This window comes from Nyctereutes procyonoides, unplaced genomic scaffold (genome assembly GCF_905146905.1).
Source record: "Nyctereutes procyonoides isolate TBG_1078 unplaced genomic scaffold, NYPRO_anot_genome, whole genome shotgun sequence".
NCBI classification, from domain to species: Eukaryota; Metazoa; Chordata; class Mammalia; order Carnivora; family Canidae; genus Nyctereutes; species Nyctereutes procyonoides.
In genome coordinates, this window is record NW_026575134.1 from 11,337,497 (window position 1) to 11,365,493 (window position 27,997).

The window sequence follows — 27,997 nt, forward strand, 5'->3', positions numbered from 1 at the left end:
AAAAGAAACCTTCACTTCAGACCGAAGTCCACGCTACCTTGACTCCTCACAAGCTTCATTTCAGATGCGTTCCTCAGCTGACCCTTCCTGAGGCCCTGCCTTTACCATTTCTGAGGATCTGACACTGGAACTACAGCACCTGGTCCCACCCCCTGACCTTCACTGTCTTTGCTTTCTGGGCTCCTCCCTCCCGGCTCCCTCTCTTTCACCAGTACCTGCCAGGGCCACCAGGAAGCACAGGCTCAGTCCCTAACCGGTCCTCTGCCACCCACCCAGTTGGTCTCCTCCCAGCAGGTGCAGCTGCAAGGTTACCCTGGGCTTCTCTCCACCAGGTGGGAAGTAGACCATGATATGTCTCCTTGCCTTCCTGTGCACTCTCTTATTTCCTGGTAAGGCCAGACTCTCTCCTTGGTGAGGAGTGTGTGGGGTGCCCTGAAGCTCCAGGCCACCCCAGGCTCACAGCAGTCCCCCTCACAGGTGGTTTGGTGGCATTCAGCCTGGAGCAGCCATCCGTGGTTGTGGCACGCATGGGCAGCTTGGCCATTCTGCCTTGCAAAGCCAGCACCAAGATCAGCTATATCCACTGGTACCGTCACCAGGAACATACGGCCCCCCAGAGGATCCTCAGACTGAAAGTGTCTGGATTTTCTGTGCACAAGGATTCAGTCCTGAAAGCAGATAAAATCATTGCCATAAAAGATAAAGATGTCACCAGCGATAGCCTGTTGGTGCTGAAGCTGGAGAAGAACGATGAAGCCGTGTACTACTGTGCTGCCTGGGAAGCACACAGCCCCATATGCTGACCAGGTCCCTGAGCAAAGTTCTCTGACTCTGGGTCTCCAGGCCTGGCACTTCAACCACCCCTGAATCCTTGGGGTTGCCTTGGGGTCACCCTTCAGCATCTCAGACTCTTGTGGACACTCCCTACACGTGTGTAGTCCATGTAATCCTGGAGGCCAAGGAGCCCCTGGTACTCAGACTGGCATAGATCCAGGGAGCTGTCCAGCCTGGAGGGACTTTTCTGAAGATTATGCAAGTGTCATTTCTGAAGCATTTGGAGCAGAAACAGTGGTGCTCAATACAGTAGCCTCTAGCCACTAGCCACAAGTGGCTACTGAGCACTTAAAATGTAACTAGTAGACTAGTCCAAGCTGAGATGGGCTGCTTGTGTAGCACACAAGTCACATTCTGGAGACTATCAAACTTAAAGTATGATATTTCTTAACAATTTGTATGTTGAAATAATATTTTAGATACCTTTTTTTTTAAAGTACACTCTACACTTAGCATGGAGCCCAGTACAGGTCTTGAACTTATCACTGTGAGATCAAGACATGAGCTGAAATCAAGAGTCAGATGCTTAACAAACTGAGGCACCCCAATATCTTTGTTTTTGTTTTTAAGGAGGTTACACACTCAGCATGGAGCCCAACATGGGGCTTGAACTAATAACCATGAGATCAAGACCTGAGCCAAGATCCAAGAGTTGGTTGCCTAACTGACTGAACCACCCAGGTGCCCTGTGCATATCTTTGACTAAATAAAAATAGTCCTAGAATTAATTAATTTTTTCTATTAACCTTCTTTAATGCAGTGGATAGAAAAGTTTTAATTCATGTCTCAAATTGGTGACTTACATTTATTTCTGTTGAATAGTACTGTTATAGACTGGCAATTTTTTAAAGATTTAATTTATTTATTTCAGAGAGAAAGAGAGAGTGTGTGTGCATGAGTGAACATGGGGGAGGAGTAGAGGAAGAATGAGAGTCAATATGGGACTCGATCCCAGGACCCTGAGATCATGACCTGAGCTGAAATCAAGAGTCCGCCGCTTAACCAACTGAGCCACCCAGGTGCTCCTAGACTGGCAAGTTAAGATTCTGATCATCTCCTTGAAAAATGTGCAAATAAAATATTATGCAAATAATGTTACGGATGAAGGACTCTCTGGAGATTTGCCGCAAAGTGGTTAAAAGCTGAGAATGAGAGTCAACTCCGGATTCTACTTTCTAAGTTGCTGCCCTGTGAACAATTAATTACTTTACAGGGGGGAGTCAGTAATTAAAAGCACAGTATCTCTCAACTTCTCAGCACCCTCATCCACTGGCATACCTGGAGCTCAAGCTCCTATGGGGGGACATGGTTCTCAGTGCAGGATAACACAATCAACCCTGAGACCCGGGCCTTCTACCTTCCACTTCTTGAATACTACCCCACATGGGGTTTTGAGTACAGCTTTCCTACACCTCTGTTCTCTCATCTGTAGGCTGAGGCGACCTACCTGCTGAAATTATAGGACTTATTTCTGTATTAAAGCACAATTTTAGAAATAAGGTAGCAATATGTTCACTGCCTTCTTATAAAGCTAGTCAACTTCTTGAGAAAGAAAAGAAAAGAAAATCTGTGTTACTGATTCTCTGGCCCTAAACAGGAAAACACCTACTGCTGTATGTGGGGAAGAAGAAAAAGCCCTTTGAGGAGGTATAAGCTGAACAAAACCCATTTTCAACTGAAATTTCAAAGTCTATATACAGCTTAGTTGCCTTGAGAAAAATGGTTAATGAAAGGAAAGTCTAAATGATCTGAAGGACATTGGTCCCTCAAGCTCACTACTCCTCCTCTGTCTCCCTGAGCTTCTGTTTTTGCAATGGGAGATTTATAATTTAGACATGCCTTCTTTTGACAGCGCTCAGCTAACACCCACCCCTTACCCTCTACTGAAGGCCTAAGGCTAAGACCTCCAGCATGTGCAGGAAGGGGTGGAGTTGGAGGGGCAGAAACCTATCTTCCCTCTGAGGACTATTCCTTCATTTGTCCTCCCCACTGTCCTGATACAACTCAACACTTTCCTCTCAGTGCCTGACCACAGAGCAGTGACTCTGAGAGCTGATTATTAGTTTGGTTAGAGAGAAATTAGCTAAATATGAAGTCATTGTCATGAGAAGTCATCCCAAGTCAACACAAATCTCAGTTTTTGACACAGTTCCATAGTGCCTGTGAGTTACATCCTAAGAGGACAGTGGCCTTCTGGATGCAGCAAACAAACCCTATGTGGAGGGAAAAGCAAGCCCATATTTGGAGTCATGTCCTGCTCCTGCCTTCTCCTTGTGGATAACGTGAGCTTCACCACGGACACTTTGGCCACACACACCAAATGAAAACCAGCCAGAGGCCAACCAGCCCTCCTGTCCTAAGTAAATATTTGTTAATTAAATGGTTGTTTAAATGGCTAATTCATAGAAGAACTGAAAGTGTCTTATTCGAATGTATAGGCCTGAGTATAGTGGTAGATCTCTCAATGTCTGTTGTGATATTTTGACTATTAGAAAGGGGTTCATATTACCTCATGGGTGGGGGATTTTGTATAGATGAATGCTTGAAATATCCTGATGATTTGGGATCAACTCATTTTCTTTCATTCCTGAGGTATGTGAGACACAGTGACTTTGAATTACATGACCAACATTATAGTATCAAATTAAGGCTGAGTAAGTCTAAGAGTATCTTAATATCAGGATTTTCATAGATATATTATCCATTACCAACTGCACACACATGCTAGTATTTTGGCTGTTACCTCAGATTCCCATTTGTGCAAATCACAATTTAAAAATTGTCTGGCATGCCTGGAAATCCATGTTGACTCTTGTGTGTTGAGAGGTCTTTTTGTTTGGCCCTGAGTACTGGTTCAGGGACATAGCCTCGGCAGAGGAAAGGGCACAACTTTGGAGAGGTCACCTCTACACATTGGGATCAGGATAGTTTTTTTCTGTCACTTCCATATGTCCAAAATTGTCTTACCAAAAATATGTACTGTTTTTGAATTTTATTTTAAAAAAGAATTAACATGTTTCCTAATATTAAAAATCACTGCATATTTCTAAGCACTTAAACACAACATGTGCAATTTGACAGTTAGAAAGGCCTGTAACTGGCTCTGTCCTGATCACTTTTCTCCCTTCTTCTCAAACAAGCTTGGCTTCTTTACAAAGCAAAATCTTATTTTCTCTCCTGATTCCCACTCCCTCTGTCTGCCAAGTTAGAGACAAGGTTCATGGTTGTCATGTTGTTTTGTTGTTTGTTGTTGTTGTTTTTGTTTTTTTTTTTGATCTCTACAAACCTTTATTTAAGAAAGAAGATGTAACTATGAAAATACTACATACTAAACAGAACAAAGGCTATGATCCAGAGGTTTAAAAAAAAGAGAGAAAGACATATGTCCAAGTATTAACAAGGCTGCCTGAGTGAAAGATGATGGGTAGTTTTTCCTGCTTCCTTACATTTTCAATAATTTCCAAAAATCCTATAGCGACACAGAGCTCAGAGTATCTTCTTGGGCTGAGTGTGTGTTTTCCCCTGTGCAAGACAGATACCAGCTACTGCAGAGAGTGACACAAGTACCCAGTCTTCTTATTAACAGTGTACTATAATTTCCTTGCTTTCTTTAAGTCTCTTTTATCCACATGCAGATGCAGGAATGAGATCATCCCTAGCAGAATTACACACATTGTAGGATGGATCCTCCACCTTTCTCCACAATGCTCTGTACCCCCTTAGGCTAATTTCTATGGATTTCACTAATGGGCATCTTTGCTCTGATTTCTATCAAATGTTGAAAGTTGAAGAACTATCACCATGTCACCCAACAAAAGCATTGTTTCTTGGACATCAGATTTCCAAGCCTGTGGATTCAGGGCCCTAGGAGAAAAGAAACAAATTTCTCCAATGGCTTCATTGGTATGAAGGGGAATGGCCACTCCCACCTGCACCTCTTGGTTTCTGACCATAAACCTCTGGCTCTGGGGTAGATGACACCATATGTTGGCTCTGGGGAAGGATGCAGCCAACCTAAGGCCACCTGTCAGGGTGGAAATACTGAGCTCACTCTGCTCCCACTTCCCAGTCTCCTGCTGATGCTCCCACTGTCTGCTCCCAAGCAGCACCCAGAGATAAGGAAGACCACAGGTACAGTCTATGAGGGTCTGCCTTGTAATACCCAGGGCAAGGTAAAGAGAGGTGGACAGTCCATCTGCAGGAGCAAAAGAATGTATTCAAGCAAACAGTCAAATAAGTGGGCTGTGTTGGCCCCCAAATAAATAAAACAAGTTGAAGAGTCAGGAGAAGATTTTTATCTAGTTCCTTTCATTTCACTCTCCACAAAACCACCAAGGTCTCCTCTCTAACAGAACAGGATATATTCAGTAAAGAAACAGGAAACAGACAAGTGTTGACAGATTATCACTAAATTCTGTGCTTTTCTAGTTGATAAATGTAGCAAAAAAAGGAGCATGTAGATTATTTGTAACGCTTTTGTTCTTCCATTTTATCAGGGATGCTGAGTTATTTTTCGAGCTATTAAGCAAGTCATCATCACTTACTAGAACAAAATAAATCAAGAGATCTCTGTGTATATAAAAGATTACAGTGCTTTATGAACCAATATTATGATGAATCCAATTCTGTGCTCTTGATGTTCTTTAATGCAATACAACAAGTGTGCACTAGTGAAACAATCCCAACTCTCATTAAAGGAGCCTAGAGAAATACCCGCCACCTTCATGTCAACTAAAATCCTGCCTCTCACATTTGTTATAATTGATTTATCCTTTCTGTATTTCCTTGATCTATGTTCTTGCTACCTATGAGTCAACATATAGCTGTAGCAATCACAAGCTAATCATTCCTAATAACTGCAGTAATTCTGTTGCCTTTATTTTTTTTTTACTTGTAGATTGAAGATACAGAATAATTACCAAAAATCTGCAATTATATTCTGAAAGTGGTAGAATTAGCATTTGCAGTCCATGGGTCAAGAGATTTCTTTGATTCCTTTTCTTTGCTCAGCCAAAGCAAAAACAATCAATTAGTTTATATGTGCAGAGTTGAATGTATAGTCATTCTTTCAAGGAGCTCGGTTCCACTTGAAAATAAATAAATATAATGTTCTGATAAGAATATAATAAAAGGTATTTTTTAACGAGAACTCCTTAAGTACTAGACACTGAATTAAGCACTTGATACACTTCTTGTTATGTTATGTCTCTGTAGCAAAAAATGATCAGACTGATGGCTATAAATTGTACCCCCACATGTATCACTCTAACCTTGTCCTCCAATGCCAGGTTTGACTTATTTACCTACTGGCGTGAATTCCTATTTGGACACTTCATATGTTGAGGTCTGATTATCTCAGAGAGAGGAAGGTATAGTATCTCATTCCCCAGGGATTTTCAGTAATTGTGAAAGGCTGAGGCTGAAGATACTGGCGATGAATAAAATGGAATTCATACCCATTAAGCTCCATTGCCTGTCAGAAAATGAGCTAGCTGTTGTGTCTGTCCGAGATCCTGTGATTATCATAAAAGTCCTGCAAATGAGGATGCCTGGATGACTCAGTGGTTGAGCGTCTGCCTTTGGCTCAGAACATGATCCTGGGGTCCTGGGAATGAGACCCGCGTCAGGCTCTCCACAGGGAGCCTGCTTCACCCTGTGCCTGTGACTCTGCTTCTCTCTCTCTCTCTCTCTCTCTGTGTGTGTCTCTCATGAGTAAATAAATAAAATATTTTTTTAAAAAAATCCTGCAAATAAATTCATTTCATGGAAGGAAGAATTGATGCTTAGAGAGGAACAGAAATGTTTCCAAATACATAGTCCAATTGCACTATTGGGCCACTTTAAAGATCTTTAATATTTGTTAACTTTACAAATCTGGCATTTGTGGGAAAATATGGATTGTCCCAGACTGGCCACTCAACCCAGGAGAGCCTGGTCAGGACAGAATGATTGGTCACTCAAGTAGTCATGGCACACATCTGGAAGAGTTCTCTTTCTGTATAGTCTGCCCCAAGACCTTTCCTGCTAGTGGAGTTAAAAAGGCTATAAAAAATCACATAGGGCATCCCTGGGTGGCTCAGCGGTTTGGCGCCTGCCTTCAGCCCAGGGCGTGATCCTGGAGACCCGGGATCAAGTCCCATGTCAGGTTTCCTGCATGGAGCCTGCTTCTCCTTCTGCCTGTGCCTTTGCCTCTCTCTCTTTCTGTGTGTCTCTCATGAATAAATAAATAAAATATTTTTTTAAAAAAATCACATATCTTCTCTGTTTTGTGATTTTGCTTTAGCAGAAAGTATCATAGATCAACTACACGGAGAGCACAAAAACTTCTTAGGAGGACTTAACTAAAAGATCAACATATGGAATGAGGATGAAGCTTTGGAAATTTGTAACAGGTATAGTGTTATTTTCCTACATACATCATGCCATCAGGAGCCCTGCCCTGGTTTGGACTAAACCATAACAAACAGCATCCACGAAAGGAGGTGGTGGCTATGCCCAGAAGAATTTTTCTTTTAGGTTAATCATGAGATAGCAATATGGAAAGTCAGGTATCTCAGTCCTAGAATCCAGAGGAAAAGAAGCAGACAGCCACTAGGAGTGCCTGCAGGATGCCAGCCTTCCTACTCCAACCTCCCATTGACCTGATTGCCTCCTGATGGTGGTTTCTGTTTGGGGTTGTTGAGAACAGCCTGAGTGAGTCAGGAATCATCACTTCTTTGAGTCTTGAGATTTCCAGGGAGTATAGATGACCCAAGCTGCATAACAAGAGACTTGAGATAGTAGAGGGATGGCATCTGATTGCAGTCATAAGTGTGATTCCAGGGCTAGCTGCTGTGCCAAATGAAGAAGATTAATACAAGTGTCACTGGAATAAAAGTGTCCTAAACTGGGACCTTTGTCTCTGCATTCGAGAGCCTTGGGAGAAAGACATATACACAGACTCATATGTACATACATACAAATGTACATATACATGTATACATATTATTACACAGTAGTATATAATATGTTATAATAAGTACCTATGGAAGAAATGAAGTGTCTGCTTTAAGAATGTGTGTTCTAGATCTAGATCCTTTGGTATAAATTACTGTTCTTCCACTTAGCCACCCAAGACCTTTGATAAAAATTTCTAGTGTGTCAGAGTTTTCATTTTCTCATAGGAATGATAGAACAATAATAAAAGCACCCATTTAGTAGGTTTTGTGAAGATTAAATGAGATAATGAAACCAAAGAGTTTACCGCATCGTACCTGCCACATGAGAATTCCTTCAATATTGTGAGCTATTCATGTTACAAAAAATAAAATAAAATCTCTATTCTCTGAAAGTGTTTAAAATAATTAGTAAAAGATAAAATCTGCCTTTGTTTTCTTCCCTGTTTGACATAATTAATAAACAAGAAATAGTTTTTTTCTAGGATTTATCTCCATTTATAAATATGGCCATTTATCTCCCTTTTTGGCTCCTAGCATCTGAAACCATTGTCTATGTCAGGGGAATTCTCCACCTTATAAGCCTTGGTGAAAGAATGGATTTCCTCCCAGTATAGGAAGGAAAAGTTCCAGATACTGCTTCTCAGCGTTCCATACAGCTAAGTTCAGGTAGAAAGTGTGGGCTTTTCCAGATAGACACACTCCCCACAACTGCCACCCCTTCACACACACGCACACACGTATATGCAAACAGGCACACATGTACAAAGGGACACAAGCAAACATGCACACATGTGCACACACACATAGGGTTTGGAAGGAAATCCCTGGCATCAATGGTAGAGCAGGGGACCTCCCTCCAGAGTGACTATGGCTGTCTCTTCTTCCTCTCCTCCTTCTCATTTCTAGCAGGCACCTTCCTGCAGAAGAGTCAGTCCTCTTAGTTGTAGGCCATTGGCCTTCTGGTTTACCACCCTCTATCTCCTCAAAATTCAATGCCTTGAGTGGAACACCTCAGAAATAGTATTTATTGGAAACCAGAGAAAATACGGCAGCTGCCTCAGGAGGAAAATCCAGCCAACATGGCTTATTCTTCTCTTTTCTCCTCAAGAAGAACTCACGTATGAGTTTGCATCAGCTCCACGTGTATGTCACAGAGCCAGCCCTAAGTTTTAGGGAGAATTGTTTCAAACTTTAATAAATGCAGATATTTAGAGAAAACCATATGGAAATCATAAAAGGCAAGCAAAAAATCTTAGCTGAGGAAAAGAGGAATTTGGAAAAACGCAGAAAAATAAAATACTAATAATATGTAACTGATTTTCCAGGATACTACTTCAAAATGGTCATCAAAGCATTTTCACAATGAGAGATGTGGCAAATAATAATGTTTGACAGTATGGGAATGTTAAATTTGTGACATGACAATATAAGTAGAAATAATATCTAATTATTAATAAGAATTTCATATATTCCAGAACCTGTGCTGTTATAATAAATCTGAAATACTCTCAGTTATTTAATATGCATTAACTTCTGAGATAGTATTGTTATCACATCCATTCTCAGATGAGGATTTCAAGATAGAAAGAGATTAAGAAATTTGCACCAGTCAGACAGCTCCTGAGTGACAGAGATAAACAGTTCGTCCCTTCAGACATGAAAAAGCTGTGTCAGTGACGTGAGGAAATGCTCAGAATATGAAGTGACCTGAAACAAGAATACTAAAACCCTGTGCATATTGCACCTGTGACTCATAAATGTATTTGAGTCCACAAAATAATATTCATACCCATTAAATTACATATTCATGTAATTTCTAATTACAGAAATCTAGAACTTCTCACACCATAATGAAAGAGTTGCAGCTCTTAGTGAGATACTCATGGCATTTTTATCTTCATCTTTATCGTTTTTCTTTAATTTTCTTCAAAGAATATTTTTACCTACATGTCCTACTTAGCAGCCATGTGACATTCCCTCATTCACTCATCACTCCTCTGTACCTCACTGCCCTGATCTATGAAATGAAAACAAGCATCCATATCATGTGATTCCTGTGAAGATGAAAAAGGTGAAGAACATTTAGAAAAAAATGTGAAGGACATCTAGAAAAAAATTAAAAAATGCTCTTTAAGTATTTGCTCTTCTGAAATTAATATTTATTAAACATGCAATATATTAAACTATTATACTGAGAAAGAGGGGTCATATAATGGCTCCTGGCAAATAAAAACCATTCCAATTCTATAGAAATCAAGAAGCTTCCACAGTTCCTTCACATTCAGAGACCTGCGGAGACCACCAGCCCTATGTTGAGATGGGCACAGCAGCAGAAAGCCTACAAAACACAGTGATCTCAGGCCCTGCAAGTATGCAATCAGCACTAAACAGCCAACAACCCACCTCATCAACCACTTCTTTCCTCTTGCACAGTTCAGGGCATGCCTTCAGACGCTGAGTCAGGGGGCATGTAGCCACCAGGTTCCCACTTGTCTGCTTTCTCCTTTAGCCTGGAAGACAGCATGTCACTGCTCCAAGTTTTCACCTTCTTCTCCTTCTGGGCTCCTGAGTCACACTTCTGGACAATTGCAGTCTAGATGAGTGAACAAAGAAATTCTGTAATATTTCTTATGTTATTACAGGTTCATTGGAAATTCTCTTCCTTTACTAACAGCTGGACAGGAGTTATCAAAAGTGGAGCAGTTCCATATGTCCATTTCCACAAAATTAAAGAAAAATATTGAGATATATTGCAAGATATCCAGCTCAAGTTTTGAAAAGGACACTGTTATGGGGAGGAGCAGAAATGAAATCAGGCTTTGGAAAGTCAGATTTTTATGACGTTGGCAAAAATCCCAGCTCCATGTCATTTGGATGGAAAGAAAATAGGTTAGGCAAAAAGTGTTCTTAAACTTTACTTCAATCTTCACTGTAAATATCATAGATAAAGATGTGGCTATTTACTACTGTGGGGATGGTACCCAGGGTCCTAAAACTGTGGAGAAAACCCACACAAGATCTCCTCCTTGGGTCTGTGCCATCCATATCCTCCAACAGTGGCAACCACAGCCAGCTCCCCACCTGGGCTCCCAGCCTCAGCCTCCCTTAATCATCAGCATTTCCAGATCTTTCCAGGAGCCATCTTGGATTACGCTTGCACATTAGTTTCCAGCTGGCCTCAGGAATTGTGCTTCCAAAGTGTTCTTGGACACTACTTCCCAATGAACTAAAGTCCTCTGTGGGGATGATAGCACACAGGCTGTACCACTGTCCATCATCTCAGCATCCAGAGACCCCAGTATGAGTAAGCTTCAGGTTGAGAGAAGGAATCACTGTGTGCCATTTTAATGCCATTTAAAAGAAATGCCTCTGTAATATAGCTTTTGTTGGTCCATTTTACAACTAAAAAAATTAAAGCCTAAAGAATTCAGGCTTAATGTTCCACCAAGAGCTCTCTGAACTAGACTAATGGGCACTGAAAGGTTTAAGAATGCAATACTTTAAGTGAACCATAAGGGAGCTGGTGAACTAGGATTGGTGTAAAGAGCCAGCTGATGTGTGACAGAATTGTCCTTTTTACATCTGATTTTACTTAGATTTTCCTTAAAGAACTACTGTTAATTATATGTGTTCTCATATTTACTGGCTTTTTCTTTGCATGAATCACTTCTTTCTGCCACTGACCTCATTCATGAAATGGAGATAATCACAACAGCAATCTCATGGAAATGTAGAGCAGACTAAATAAAATAATGCAAGAAAATGTTTAGAACATTGCCTGACAAATAGCAAGTCCACCATGGACAGTAGATGTATATTAATTGTACAGCTTATAATTGCATATTAAACATAATGCTTTGAAGATGATTATCTTCATCATGTGATATCTTGCTCATGAGACAGTTGCAAGGCCCAGGGCGAGTAGAAACTGGTTTCCAGAGACTGCTCTGACCCATGTATCCCCAGTAATCACGACCTAGTCCCTTCATGGAAGCACTCAGATTATAAATGAAATCTAATTTCTCTGAGTTCTAATCTTCGTGGTGATATCTCAATTAATTTTACAAAACACAATACTCTGTTGCATTTGCACATGGCCTATTTGATAACATTCATATATTTCAGGGTCTGATTGTTGTTCTTTAGTGCTGTGTTACAGAAGATAAAGGTCAGGGTCTCAATTAATCTGGGTCTCAAATTAACAGCAGAGACAGATAGACATAAGGGCTGAACCCAACAGGCATGTTCTCATGTTTCCGAGCAATGTTTCTGCAGTATGGGATTCCAGGGGGAATAAGTGGATGTGAGAACCTCCTGCACCATTCCAGACTGACACATTCATACCAAGAATTTCTCTCCAGATTGGGAGCTCTTACCCTATTTGCCCAGCACTCATGGGGTGCAGGAAGCTCCAGACCTGCTCATTTCTGTGATTGACATAAAGTATTCCAGGGAACAATGTAATCTATCACTTAATCCCAGAAACCAGAACCAGTCCCCTCTTCTGCCACTGGCCTGACCAGTCCTACTAACAGGGACTTGACTTCTTATCTCATCACTGGGGAGCCAGCCTGGTCAATGAGATGCCACTGCCACAAATTAATAAAATAAAAAGTAATGATTGAGAATTAAATTCTGCTATTAGTAGATGGGTGGTTGCAAATTTTTAAGGAATAATGAAGTAAAGTATATTGTGTGAAACTATAAAAACTCCTCTCCTAACTCCTGGAGTCCACATTCCAACCATGGGAAAAACCTATACTTTAGAAAATGTTCTAATATTGGCACCTTTGATAACGTGATTATCTGACCACATAATTACCACACCTGCCCTTTACCCCTGTTTCTTGATATAAGGGCAACACATTCATTCTGTTTCTCATTCTAAGAATCAGGTGGAGCTATCAAGTGCAGAGATGCCATGGAGGGCAGAATGAATTCCTCCCATAGCAGTGTCAGCCACTTCTCAGGGGCAAAATCAGGATCTTGTGTCCCACACCCTGTCAATCGGGTGATTCCTAACTGTGGTGGGTCTCCAGCAGGAGGAACCTGAGAGCCTGAGTCTCAACAGGGCCTTACCTGGCCCCTAACTTGTCTACAGAAATAAAGGTAAGAAGATCCCTGAAAGGAATGTAGAGTCAGAGAACAACGAACCGTTTCCAGAAAGAAGTGATTGAAAAGAGGGATCAAGCTTTTCACAGAATCTGTGCGAAATGCTTTATACAGATTATTTCATTTAATCCTTAAAAGAGTAGATCAGAATTCAGCTGAAGTGTCTGCACAGGGACTGGTCTCAGGAGACGGAGCCACCCTGACTTTTTGATACACAACAACCATGAAACACTACAGTGATGAACAGGAGGGAAGAGGACAACTTATCTGTGTGGCTTGAAGTCATAACATACTTTGTAGCCACTAAAAACATCTTTTTTGAAGAATTATAAGTAAAATGTACAAATTTACTGAGGGCCAATACAAGTCTCCCCAGATCTAAGCCTTGGTGGGCATTTCTAAGGTGTACATATTAAGCTCCAAGGCATATAGTTCCAAGAGAGGACTTGATCAAGATGGAGAGCCAAAGGTGGAATCAGTATTTTCAACACTCCTGCAGTCAATATTTTATTGGTTTTTACTTTTAATAGTGAAATTGTTCGTATAACAATTTAAAATATAACTTGATATGACACTTAAAATAGCTATATATTTTATTTTCCCATCTAATACCACTCCTATTCTGTAACTCCTTTAAAAAAGAAAAACTGAAAAGCTACAATTAATCATACTGACAATAGAGGTTACCATGGAACAGGCATTTCGTGAACTAGTCTTAATTTTGCAAATAAAGTTTTATTGAAATACAACCTTGGCCATATGCTTACAAATTGTCTATAGGTGTTTGCATTACAATGGCAGAGTTAAGTATTGCAACAAAAACCCACAAAGCCTAAAATGTTGACCATTTGGCCCTCTATAGAACATGTTTCTCATTTGCTGCCCTGGAATTATATACTATGGAGTGGCATTTATTTTTGTTTTCCATTTCACTATTTCTCAGTTTTTCCTCAATGACCCTTTTTTACATATACATCCTCCTCATATTATCTGTCTTACTCTGGATAAATTATTTAACATATCTTTGATTCAATTTCCTCATTTGAAAATAGAAAATATAATTTTATTTACCTGGAAAAACTGTTGAGAAGAGTAACTCAAATAATACATACAAAATTCTTACAAGTGCTTGAAGCATGCCTAATGCTCACTATGTTGAAGCATTATATTCCTTATATGGATTACTAGGCATATTAGAATACAATATAACAAAATATAAAACAAAGACCATAACCTATTTTTTCTTTCTGCTTTATTTAAATAATAGAAATAAGTGAAAACACGCAACTTTTCTATGAGAGATTTCTAATAGAAAACCTGCCACTGACATTCCTGGAATACAGCCACGCCTATTCATTTCTTAACTGTCTATGACTGGTTTTGAGATACAAGGCAAATCTGATGAATCACAACAGAGACACTAGGGCCAAGAAGCTAAATAAAATATTTGTTATCTGACCCCCAACAGAAAAAAATATTGACAACCTCTCCTGTCCAAGAAAGAGTATGGAAATGAATTTGTAACTAGAACCAAAATTCAAGATGCAATAAGAAAATATATTAATAAAGCTTACTCCATGAAAATGAAAACAAAGCTTGCATGGCAAAAAGCAGCAGAAGTTAAATCAAAGGACAAATGATACACCATGAGGAAGTGCTTGCAACCTGTAGAGCATGTAATGGTCAACTATCTCCAAAATAAAAAGAGAAATACATTTTAAAAATGGAGGTAATACATTTCAAATATCCTGTAAAAAATGGCAAAAGATCTAAAAAACTAGTTCATAAAGAGAAATATAAAAATAACGCTTAAACATATACAAAGTTGCTCAACTTCGGGTATAATAAGGTAATGATCAATTTAAACTACGCTAAGATACCATTTTTCATTCATGAGTCTGGCAAGAAAAATCATTTTGCAAAAGACTCTGTTGGTGAGGGGCACCTGGATGGCTCATTCAGTTAAGTGTTTGCTTTTGGGAACAGGTCAAGATCCCAGGGTCCTGGAATGAGCACCCCTCATCCCTTTGTCAGGCTCCCTGCTCTGTAAGGAGTCTGTTTCTTCTGTTTCTCCCTCTGCCCCTCCCCCTGCTCATGCTCTGTCTCATAAATAAATAAATAAATAAACAAATAAATAAATAAATAAATAATAAAATCTTTAGAAAAATAAAATATTTTTGGGAAGCTTCCCTTTATGCTGCCAGAGAGGAACAGCAGCTACTACTAAAATCCTCCCAGACCATCACCAGTGTAAGAAATCAATAACTTCACCTGCCAGGGAAGGTGCTGGTGGAATCCCATTGCAGTTGAGGGAAGGCAAAGGATGCAACCACTGAAACTTTGCCCAAAACATCTCCTGTATGTCCAAAAGTAACAAGTTTTCATTTGCAGAAGGATGGACATCAAAACAATGGCCTGAAGTAGGTGGGCACCTCCTGCACTGGGGGTGGGGGACGAGGATTCAAAATGTTCCATCTCTGGGAAAAAAGGCAAGAATACCATGTAGGTCACATTCTTAAGACCCAGTTTCACTGTATCTGCTTAAAATTGAGACTTAATAAAAATATCAGAGAATGTCTCCATTCCTGACCTTTCATCCCCATGCTGGAAAACCTTGAGTAAAAGTCACAGTGGAATAGATCTAAGAGAGCTTCAAGAGGCAGACTCTCTCTGGGGAGCAGAACAAGGAGAAGAGACAAAGACAAATTACAGATAGAGAAACTTTAAGTGTTTGATATCTGACAACAATAACTTTCAACCCTGATAACATAGCAATGAACTTCAAATCCAGTCTAACTCCTGACTAGTTAACCCAAACCCCCACACTAAAAGTCTACCAGGAAAGATGGGCTCATTTTCAAGCACAGGATATATTTAATTCAGTATCTATTATAACATAGAACATGTCCAGCTTTCAGTTGAAAAATGAAAGTCATACAAATCAAGAAATAATATAGTCTGAGGACACAAAGTAATCACCAGAACAGCCTGAGTCATGACATAGATGTTGGAAGTATCAGGAATTTAAAATAACTGCGATTAATATGTTATATGCCCTAATCTAATAGAAAAAGTAGACAACATGCAAGATCAGACAGGTAAATACAGGAAAAATTACAAAAAGACCTAAATGGAAATTATGGGAAAGAACAAATAGGAAATACGAGAATAAAAAACACAGTAACAAAAAGAAGAATGCCCTTAAAGGCTCAACAATGGACTTAAGAGGTATAAGGAAAGAATTACTTAACATAAAGATAGTCACTAGAAATTACTTACATTGCAATGGAAGGACATGAGAGAGAGACAGAGAGAGAATGATACAGATAGAGGAAGCAGATCATCATTATTCATAGAAGAGAACTATAAGAACGCTTCCCAGTCTCTCTCTCCCTCTCTCACTCTCTGATTTGAACCAGTCATGGACATTAGTCCTTTAACAAGAAAATAGCTTCTTTACACTAATATCATTGGATGGTAACAATCACCCAGTAATGAGAGGAATCTGCTGATAGACTTAGTAGCCCTATGTTGCAGGATGTTTTGGTATCATTACCATGGCTCCCTTTCTCTGCAGTCTAAGAGTCTAACTTGTGTGTTCCGAGCACCCCTACCTCTTACTAAATCAGCTCTCAGATTTGTTCTGTGATCACCCCATTATTCAGCCACCTCTCCTGATAAGTGCTGGCAGGATGCTGCTCCCATCACAGGCCATCCTGGTGGCCTCCCTGTGGAGCTGTAAGTAGTTTTACTCATGGGAGATTTCATTTGGTGAACAAAGCTGATAACAAAAACAAAACAAAACAAAACCAAAAACCAAAAACAAAAAAACCCCACAAAAACAAAAACAAAAACAAAAAAAACCCATGGACAATCAAGTCAGCCCATTTGGGTGGGAGACAGTGACATAGTTAATCAAACAATGTTGATAAATTCCACCAAGACCTTAACTCTTCAGAAAAATATATTAACTCTAGACTCTAAGTTTTTCTTTAACAAATGTATTCTGGGGCACCTAGCTGGCTCAGCGGTTGAGCGTCTGCCTTCCACTCAGGGCATGACCCCAGGGTCCCGGGATCAAGTCCCTCATCAGGCTCCCTGCAGGGAACCTGCTTCTTCCTCTGCCTGTGTCTCTGCCTCCTCTCTGTGTCTCTCAGGAATAAATAAATAAATAATTTTAAAAATGTATTCTATTTTCCTGAATGTCAAAATTTTGCTGTTCGCCTTTGTTTTTCTTTCAGATACAAATGCAGACATTTTAATAACACAACTAATACCTTCCATTACCAAGAGTAAAGGAAATACAGCATTTTTAAAATGCCAAATAAAAACAGGTGTCTGCAGGAAGAATGTATAAATACAGTGGTACCAAAAGAAGCCAGGGCATCCTCTAAAATGCATCTGTACATTTTTCCAGTGAAAATATGGTTCATAAACAAGGTGATAGTTAAGAAAGATATGAAGCCAGTAATGACAGAGGATTTGCCATCAAGTCTCAGGATACTCTGAGTTAATGAGGCAGCTGCTGGACTGTATTACTGTGCCTGCTGGGATGCACTGTATGGAAATGTTCCACTGCCACTGACTAAGGAGCTCCCACAACTCCACACCCCTACAACCACATGCATACTCCTTTCTACCTACCAAAGGGACCTGGCTACTGTCTATATAGGATTTTTTTCCTGCATCTGTGTCCTCAGGAAGGTTTGAGCTAGGACCCCAAGCACCCAATCTGTGATGTTTCTTTCAGTATGTCACTTTATCTTCTATTTGTACTCTTTGGGGCCTAGGGTAGCTTTGGGCAGTGTGAATTTGCTTTGCTTCTCCATCTATGGGAGGCTTCCTGGGAAGGAAACTAACCAATGTACACAATGGTGTGCTGACTTTCAGTGAATGAATGAATGGTTGATGGAAACTACAAGGCTTTGGAGTGATATAAACCTAGGTTTGAATTCCTGCTCAGCCAATTAGCTGACAGCACAATCCAGGAAAGTTACTAAATCTTTCTCATAGGATTTCTGGAAACTGAAGGAGGTTCCGTACAGGATAGTTCTAGCACAGGGTCAATATATCACAGTGTCCTTTCCCATTAGCTAAACTGCTTTACCTAGACATCTCAGCTAACACAGGAACTCAGGGACTCTTTAAAACTTACATCTTACATTGTCCTCCAAAAAAGTAGTAAACCATAAAGAGTAAGTAATGAAAATAGTAATAGTTAAAAAAATAGTAATAGTTTTCATTTTAAAAAACTAAAAATTCTGAATAGAAAAAGAGTTGAGGGCAACAAACCAAAATATTTATTTTCTCCAAGATTTTCCTTCATTCACAGCAGTGTAGTAATGTCATAGCATGTAAAGCAATAACTATAGTCATTATTAATATGCCCAAGCTTTGTGAACTTTCTACAAACTACTCATCTACAAAAGGGATCTGCTTATCTATAAAGCTGTTGGATTATTGTCTCATTTGTTATACAGAATACGACTTTTCTTCCTATCCTCATGATAACCATATACCTTCCCACACTCTTGCAAAATATAGTGAAAAAATCTATAGCTCAAACTTAAAAAGAGCTCAAGGATAGGTGTTTTTTAAAAAGATGTTATTTATTTATTCATGAGAGACACAGAGGGAGAGAGACAGAGACACAGGCAGAGGGAGAAGCAGGCTCCATGCAGGGAGCCCAACGTGGGACTAGATCCCGGGTCTCCAGGATCATGCCCTCCAGGGGCATGTGCTTGCCTCCAAGGCAAGTGCTCAGCCACTGAGCCACCCAGGCTGCCCAAGGATAGGTGTTTTTGAAGAAAAAAACTAAAGGAAAAATGTGAAGGTGTTGACCCCAAAGGAAAACAACAATGAATTATTATAACATGGGTGTTTTGATAATGTCTTCTGGGCTCTCTCCTCTTTATACCAGGAACATAATAAAATAACACTGAGACAGATCTTTCTGAGAATATCTTTCATTGGTTCTAAAGCAAAACTTCCTCCCCTGTCCTCGCCTCTGAAGAACAAGGGCTGCCACTGCCTCCCCAGTCCTGATTCGTGCTCCATCTTGGAGTCCGTTCTGATTAGTCACTGGCAACTCCAACCCCATGTATTTATGTATATCTTTGGCTTGGGTTTGTAGGTCCACTCAACCTGTTCAAGTGCCTCTGATTTCTCTACGTTGCATTTCAAATTAAAGTAACATAACAATATGACAATCTCTTAGGGTCAAGTTTCTTTTACCTCAACACCAGACAGAATATTGCACATACCTTGCAAGCACACTGAGGTTTCCCTCAAGAAGACCATGGTCTACTGGTATTTTCGACTCAACCAATGTTACTTGTGAGGCTAGCCCGATTCTGGTTTGGAGACAGATAAGAAAGACAACAGAGTCTTATCTGATAATCAATAACGTCATCAAGCCTGATGAAGCCATCAACTGGGATCTCACAAAATCAAAATCAAACTGTAAAAAAAAAACTTTTTCCATTACTTTCAACTCTTTTCTCACTCGAGTAACCACCAGACCCTTTCCTGTTCTTAATCACAAGATCGTAAGCTGTTGGAATAGGAAGGGCCTTTTGGACATACATAGCCCAATGCCGACATACCAAATTGGGATGTGGGAGCCCAGGGTTGGCAAATGCTTTGTCCAAAGCTAGTTAACCACAGAAACAGGGCTACATGTACATTTCTGAAGATCACAGAATAGCTTCCAAAAGGTTTCTTCTTTCAATATGTCAGACGACTGATTTTGTTTTCATTTTTTAAATAAAAAATCTATTTTTCTATGGGAAATAGAATTCTACAAATTTCTCCTTTTATTCCAGGTAAATATTGTCATCATGGTAAATTATTTTCTCTTTTTGCATTACCTGGTAAAGGTTCATGTTGCCAAATGATAAAAGTGGCTTACTAAAAAATGGAGAACATTGTTCACATTTCTCAAGCATATTCTGGTGACATATTTGCGTTTTCAGTTACTGAAGTATATAGTTTTTCAGAAATACAATCCTAAATTGCTAACGGACCAGGTCTGGTGTTCATGAGAACAAAAGGTCTTTTCCTTTGATGCATCTCTGAGTAGTTTCACACACTTGAACACCTGGAAATCAAAACCTCTAATTCTCTGAACACTGTTCCTGATAATTTAGAAAGTCATTTGTTCACCACTTGGTCCTGATCTTTTCTCTTTTTTATTCTTTTTCCCTTTCTTCCTTCCTTCCTTTTCTTCTTTCTTTACTTTTATTTGTTCTTATTGTTTCTATCAGCACTTTTCCATGATTACTGCCACCATTGAAAACAGACATGTGGGTCAATTAATCAGAGGAAAATTTATAAAATAAGAGATGCCATGAAGTCTATATTCAAGGATTTCCAAGGGAACCCAGAAGATCAAATTGTTAGTACAAGGTTTCTACCTATTGGTCATGCCATGAAGCTCAGGAGAAGGCTAATATTTTTGTGGAACCTCTAACCAGTGTGAAAACTCCGGCTGGATCAAGATTATTTGCAGAAGGAACTAATCTCATAGTAACTCCCCCTGGTAAGTAACTTTGTTCTATTTTGATCCTGTGAAATGAAAAACTAATAGATGCTTTTTAGAGAAAACAATGTAGGATCACCTCAGCATACAGATAGTAACTTTGCAGCTACTGGTCACAATATACTATTATTCTCAATATATGGAAACAAAACTACTTTGTAAATGGTTTATTTACTTCCCTTCTTACAAGCAAATTGAAAATCTCCTCTTAGAAAACACACACACACACACACACAGATAGATTCAGGCTTGAAATTAAAATTCTTGTGGACCATGTCTATAACCATAGGTATAAGTTATTAGCTCAAGATTTTTTTTCTTGTTGATGGCCTTTTAAGTGAGAAACACTTTAAGTACCTCTAGCATTAGTAGTGATCTTTTCTTAATGAATAATGTTCCTTTCTCTAATAACTTGCAAAACCTGCAAAATTGCTTTTGATTTTATCTTTTAAATTAATTAATTTTTTTGCTTTTGATCTTGTCTTTAACAGCAGTGCAAGAAGTTTAACCCTTACAGTAAATGACTATAGAACATCAGTAAATTCCACTCATTCTTAATACTTTAGCTTCTTAGAGAGGAGGCTGAAACTAGTAAAAATTTGTGCTGCTTTGAGTCTTGTGACATAGAGATGATCCAGCTTAAAGGAATTTGTGAGTTCAAAGCTTCAGTTTGAGTCCACAGAAGGAGTATGAGAGTCTGTCAGCATGATTTTATATCCTTGTTTTTTCATTTATTGTCTCAGTAAACATTTATTAAAGGCAGTTTCTATGCTGGACATTTGAGGTAAATAGGTGCACAAGACACAGTCCCAACACTCATAAGCTTGTAGCCTAGTGGATAGGTATTCTAGATTGTGATTTCACTGAGCCATAAGTTTTTTGGCTTCTGACTGCCAGAGACATAGAATGACTTGGATTCATGAACTCTTTTCCTTTCTTATTTTGTATAATACTGCTTGTAAAATCCATATAGTTTATTTAGCGGATTATTTGATAAAAGGGCCCCAAACCATCCCATTAAAGAGAATAATAGTATTAATTGATAATTATTGAGAACCAGATGCCACATTGAAGAGATTCAGTGCCTTATCTCAATCCTGAATGGCCCTATACAAGAGCTCCTCTTATATCAATTTCACAATAAAGAACTTGAGGCTTAGGAAGTTTCACTATTTGCCTAAAGTCACCTGCTTAGTTACTGTGGGAAAGTTTGGGACCTAGTAGAGACTTATCCATTCCAAAGAGCTTGGCTTAGATCATTTTGCCCTATTAGAAACAGTAAGCCATTTTTAAAGTTCTGAATATTTACTCTTCTGTAGCCTGACTTTTCCAATCAACTCTTTAGTAGGATGCTTAACTAGTAATAGCTCATAATTTGTATTACCCTTCCTGTAGAAAACAATGCTTCTGCTTCTAATCTTGGCACTAACGTTGCCTCCTTTCCTCATGATCAAGTAAGTCATGTTGAATATGCATTTATTAAATTCTTACAATGTAATTCTAAGGGTATTTCTATAAAATGTCAAGTCCTTATGACACCATTGCATTCAACCGTATGTCTCTATTGGCATCAAATTTGCTGAAAATATTTCAGCTAGCAGAAGAATGGCAGTGGTTGTACTATATGCTTGACTCAATCGCATAACTCAGAGTTGCCTTCCCACTCATGCTGGGACAGCTGCAGGAAGACCAAACCAAATAGAATCCTCTGAGGAACAGCACAGGATTTTAAATCAATGGCCTGGAACCTGGTAGAGTAATTTCAAGTTCAAAGGAGCAGTCTTCGAGGAATAAATAGGTTAAGAAATCATCATTAATATTTTAGACTCTGTAACAACTCCTCTGGTCTATCATCAGTGGAGATTGGATTCTGAAAAACCCTTACTTTATAATTAAACCAGATACCCACCCCTCAATACATAGAAAAATAATACTGTAAACATATTGAACATTCATTTGTTAAATACTCAACTATATTATTTCTATTTTTGTTCCTCTTTGAAATTATAGAAATAGTAAATCTAAATTACACACTAGGAAAAGAACTGATATGATACATGAAAACCTTTTTTTAAAAAAAGAGATTTAGAAGATTCAGGAAAACTTTCAGAAAAGATAAAATCATACACACCAACCTTGTGAGTGAGATGAGAAACACAGACCCAAACTGCCTAAGGCAGGAGGGGTCAGTTCATCAATATTTGACTATGTTCACGTCTAAAGTGATTTTCCTTAAGTTTCATCTTTGTTTAATGTTAGTAGGGACCATTTTATATATGTATATATAGATATTGAAAAAATATAGGCACAATTTTGAAAGAGATACAAAGGGAGATTTCTGTAAAAGCTTTTGAGACAGTGGGATTGGGTATAGCTGGTACAACAAAGTGTTTGGTCCTGGCACAGTGCTCAGGGTTACAGGTAAATATTTTTTAATTCTTCCATATAAACAGGGAAGGAAGGCAGGTGATGCAGGGGCTGTAACCTAGGTGCTGGCTCAGAATTCAAGGATTTGTTCCCAGTTTGGTCACAGATAGCGGCAGGATCCTTGGGGAGGTAAGTGACTCTGTGTCCTTGGAGGTAGTTGACTGAGCTAGCATGGAGGACATTAACAAGGAGCTAAGTATCTTCAGCAACTGAGGGTTCCTAAGGGGAGAAATGGTTAAGGCCATTTGGGATTTCTGGATTGAAACATTTGTAAAAAAAAATTGTGTATCTTATTTATTTTATTCTAAAAATAACCAATGGAAAAGAATGAACCAAAATTGATAAATTTGCCATTTGTCTGAAGGTAATTCATATCAGGTATCTACGCATTTAACAGCACAAACATATCCAAAAATGTCATAAGCCATTTCTTTTTTCTAAATTCAGTCTAGTGAATTTGTTCATTTTTTATTAGCCTTAGAGTTGAAATTTTGCCTGGATGAGAGAGAACATTCACAGGGATGTTTCTACCCTACAGAATTTATTCAAATAGATGTTTTCAAAGAATTTTCACAAAGCTGGTAAAACATTGCAAAAACGAAAAATATATATTTTGGCTTACTTAGTGGTTGTGATCACAGGCACAAATGAATTCATAAATTAAAAAGCAATTTTCTGGTCCACCATAAAGGCCCACAGTAGGAGTTTCAAGCCAAACGTTCGGCATCACCTGGCCGGAAGTCAGTTTGAGGTAGAAATTTCTGGTGAGATCTTGGAATATGTCTAGAATGTACTACTGTTGGTAGGAAAGTGTCGTTTGTTTGGACATCATAGGTGAAGCAGTTCCATGAACTGACCCTGTATTACTAGGCTTTACCAGCTTCCCTTTGATTTTCTTAGCACTGGAAATGTGGTGGATAAGATAAGACAAGTGATTGCCTTAATAGATGTGTGAAAGGCATATTTTTATTGATGATGGTTCAGAGAATTCCAACATAGCTGAATAAAGTGAGGTGCAAAGGAAGGAATGCATCTCTGTGCTTGATGGCATAGATCTAAGTGTTACCGCCAAATACTGCATTCCCATTAGTGAGTGAAGGTTTGGTAACATGAGATTAAAATGTCACGTTGAGAACAGAATCATCACTAACAAATTGCTAAAATAATGGTAATAACTATAATTATAATCTCCCACTTTCATAGCATGTTTAGATGTGGAAATCTTAGGGGAGATTTTAATTCCAATCCTTACAGTAAAGGTCAGCATAGACCATATTGTGCAAGTACTATAATAAGCTCTGACTCTGTGTCTGTGTAGACTTGCATAAAGTGCTCATGCACAACATGTATAATTGTCTTGACAGTGTTTGGCCCAAGAACAAAGTTGATCATGACAGGTAACTTTTGTGAGTTCAACTATTTCCTTTTCTGATGGTGAAAGGGTGTCATCAGAGAGCCTGGACTTTGGACTCAGACTGACCTAGAGCTCCAGCTCTACCACTTGCTGTTTTCTGGGCAGCTACTCTCTGGTCTCAGTTTCCTGATCCATAAGATGGGATAACAGGATGTATTTAATTTAGGGGTCATGTGAATATTGAATGAGGCACTGTGAATAAAGTACTGGGCACGTTGTGTAACACATAATGGGTGGTTGCATGCATGTTGCCTCATTTCAAACCCAAGGGAAGAATTGTATCTAGTATAGACAATGGTTCTGCAACAAAAAAAAAAAAAAAAAAAAAAAGAAATTAAGATATGATTTTTTTTGGTATTTTTGTATTTGTTCTATGTACTTTAAATCTTAGTCCCTGGGGTACCTTGTGGCTCAGTTGTTTAAGCATCTGCCTTCTGCTTGGGTCGTTATCCTAGGGTCCTGGGATTGAGCGCTGCTCAATGGGGAATCTGTGTCTTCCTCTCTGTCTACCACTTTCCCTGCTTGTGTGCTCTCTCTCTGTCAAATAAATAAAATCTTAAAAAAATAAACCTTAACCTTTTATCTTAATTGATATCATGTCTAACACTAACAAATTTGGGCTTCATGCTCATATTTAGTAGAAAAACAATTAAATTTTAGAGTATTTAGAAATACAGTTACATTTATAGTTCACACTTTAAATATACTTAGAAATGCCCTAAATTTGAAAATCACATGTATATATGAAATAGTAAAATTATATATTTAATAGGAAAAAATGAGAACAAGATAGAGAAATTTTGAATCCATATTACATGTGGTTTTGAATCAATATTAATATGTGGAAAAATGAGAAAAAATAGAGAAATTTTGAATCAATATTAACATAATACCACACTTGATTGAAAATGTGGTTGCATTTGGTTAATTTATATAGAATTCATACTGCTTCATCTTAATTAAATGCCTACCACTCAGGCAATTTACCTCAAACTTTTTTATTATGAACATATATAAATGTATTAGACAAACTTGCTTATTTTGTAAACTGGTTTCTAGTGTATGCACCAATGAAATGACCTTGGACATAAAATACTCTGTTAATAGTTTAAAAAAGAATGTTGAAAGAAAAAGAATGTAATATAATTACCCGAAATATTGGCACCAACCATATATAATCAAGTACACTATTTAATGGTCAGTTAACTATCACATTGAGAAAGTTATGGCTCTCAAGATTCATTCTATTCTGAAAATAATGAAATTTTAGGAATCTAGCTAAGGAAAAGGAACAGGATGTAAACATAGGGTCTTACCGTCCAGAAATTTTCCAAGTTTGTGATTTGATTTTCAAGTTCTTTACTATGATAAATCAGAAGTATTCCTATAAGAAAGCCAAATTTCCTAAGATGAAAACAAGACTACTGTATTGACCAGAGGCAAAAATTATGTAAATATCATATACCTTGAAAAAGAAATCTTGCTTTATATAACATGCTTTTTAAATTAAAAACAAAGTATATCATTGGAGAAATATGCAGTGTCCTACTATTATAATCAATAAAATGCTATTTGCACCACAAACAAGATGTACAAAGTTACAATAAGCACATTATTACCTAACTCTCTTTACAGTATGAGCAAAAAACTTGGGTTGTTTGCTTACTAATTTAATATAAAAATCAGGAGCTTTGCAGCACTGGAAGAAATTCTCACAAATGTTTTTCCTGTTTCCTTTTAAAAGAGAATTCCAATTATTCTTTTCTTAAGAGATTATCCATGAACGTATTATTCTTACTCGAAACTAGCACAAGAGGAAATGATTTAAACATTTGTGTTTCAGTTGGAGATCAAATTGTAAAGGGCTCTAGTATATATTATTTCAATCATTAAATTAACATTATGTAGTCAAGTACCATTCCAGCGTTCAAATGACATACCCTTGAAAACCATGATGTTTTGTTATATATTTTGACCTTATGTCTACAAGAAATTCTGGAACCATATCTGTTAACTTTATACCAGTTTTTTTATGACTTTTTTCAGCAGGTGAAATCAGAAAACTATGGAGTACAACAAAATTCAGCAGGCTTGTAGGGCAGATTCACATTTGGAGGAAGATGCTAAGAATCAAAATATGGTGTCTTCTTAGTCCGGCTTCAACTTCAAATGAAAGTATAAATATAATATATAAATATATAATAAGCTCAATATAAGCTTATTATAATATAAGCTCAATATAAAATGAGCTTTTAGTGAACATTTCCTAAAGTAAAACAGAATTCTGACCAATGCATTACTTGATAAGTTTATTTAAAAGCATTTCTGAAAATAATATATTTTTAAATTAAAAATTTTGGAAATATTGCCATTTTGTTTTTAAATTCAAGGCATTGTAAATAATTTGGAGGTGCAGCTTTAAACACTACTGTTCTCATAATCCTGGAGTGGTTCAATTACGAGAATCAGATGTTCTATAAAACCAGAAATTGTGGCACCTGAGTGGCTCACTCAACTAAGCACCTGGCTTCCCCTCAGGTCATGATCTCAGGTCCTGGAATTGAGTTCCACATTCAGGCTCCTTAGTCAAGGGAAAGTCTGACTGTCCCTGTCCCCCTGTCCTTACCCCCACTTCTGCTCTTGCTCTCTCTCTCTCTCAAATAAATAAATAAAACATTTAGAAAACAAAACAAAACAACAGAAATCAAGAAGATCTCCAGTACTCAAAAGTAGTCATGGGATCCAATTTGAAACTAAAACATCAACTTGATAGGTTGTCAAGTATGCATGGAAATAGACTCCCATTCAAACAAATGACTGTGTATTGTTTAAAAGTGCCACATATTGGGGATCCCTGGGTGGCGCAGTGGTTTGGCGCCTGCCTTTGGCCCAGGGCGCGATCCTGGAGACCCTGGATCGAATCCCACATCGGGCTCCCGGTGCATGGAGCCTGCTTCTCCCTCTGCCTGTGTCTCTGCCTCTCTCTCTCTCTCTGTGACTATCATAAACAAATAAAAATTAAAAAAAATTTTTTTTTAAAAGTGCCACATATTAATCTAGGCCCTGCTACTCAATAGCTGTGACTTTGGTCAAGTTATATAACCTCTAGAACCTCTTTTCCCATGTAAACAAAGAACAGTACCTTATAACCCACTGTGGTAGAAAGGCCATAATAAACACTAATTTTATGGCAACTTGCCTTGCTTTTCTATGTGCTGGAGTGTTCCAAACCACACAATGTTCGTGTTTCTCTTATAGCATTTTAATTGTTATCCATTTTCTCCCACAGATAAAAATCCTGATGAAGACATTCCCCCCAAGCCCACAGTTTTTCTTCCTTCAATTACTGAAATTAAAGTCCACAACACTGGAACATATCTTTGTCTTCTTGAGGATTTTTTCCCTGATGTTATCAAGATAGACTGGAAAAAAAAAGATGATAAAACAGTTCTGCAATCCCAGCAGGGAGATACCATGAAGACTAAGGACACATACATGAAATTCAGCTGGCTGACCGTGACTCAAGAATCAATGGCTAAAGATCACAAATGCATGGTCAAACATGAGAGGAATAAAGGAAGGGTTGACCAAGAGATCGATTTTCCTTCAATAAGCAGAAGTATGTGCATGTAAATATGAATATAACCTTCTAGAACCCTTGTTTCAAAGGGAAAAACTCTACCTTTCTGTCAAGTATTTTTTAAGATTATTTATTTATTCATTTGAAGAGAG

At 38.4% G+C, this 27,997-nt stretch overlaps 1 protein-coding gene across 1 annotated transcript; it reads left to right on the forward strand.

Moving 5' to 3' along the window:
- The first annotated feature begins 346 nt into the window (after positions 1-346).
- LOC129494092 (immunoglobulin lambda-1 light chain-like) lies at positions 347-27,898 on the forward strand. The gene is made up of 4 exons (XM_055300783.1): positions 347-389; positions 478-777; positions 22,792-22,845; positions 27,555-27,898. The coding sequence occupies exons 1-4, from the start codon at positions 347-349 to the stop codon at positions 27,896-27,898; spliced, it is 741 nt and encodes a 246-aa protein (XP_055156758.1).
- Positions 27,899-27,997: the final 99 nt, after the last annotated feature.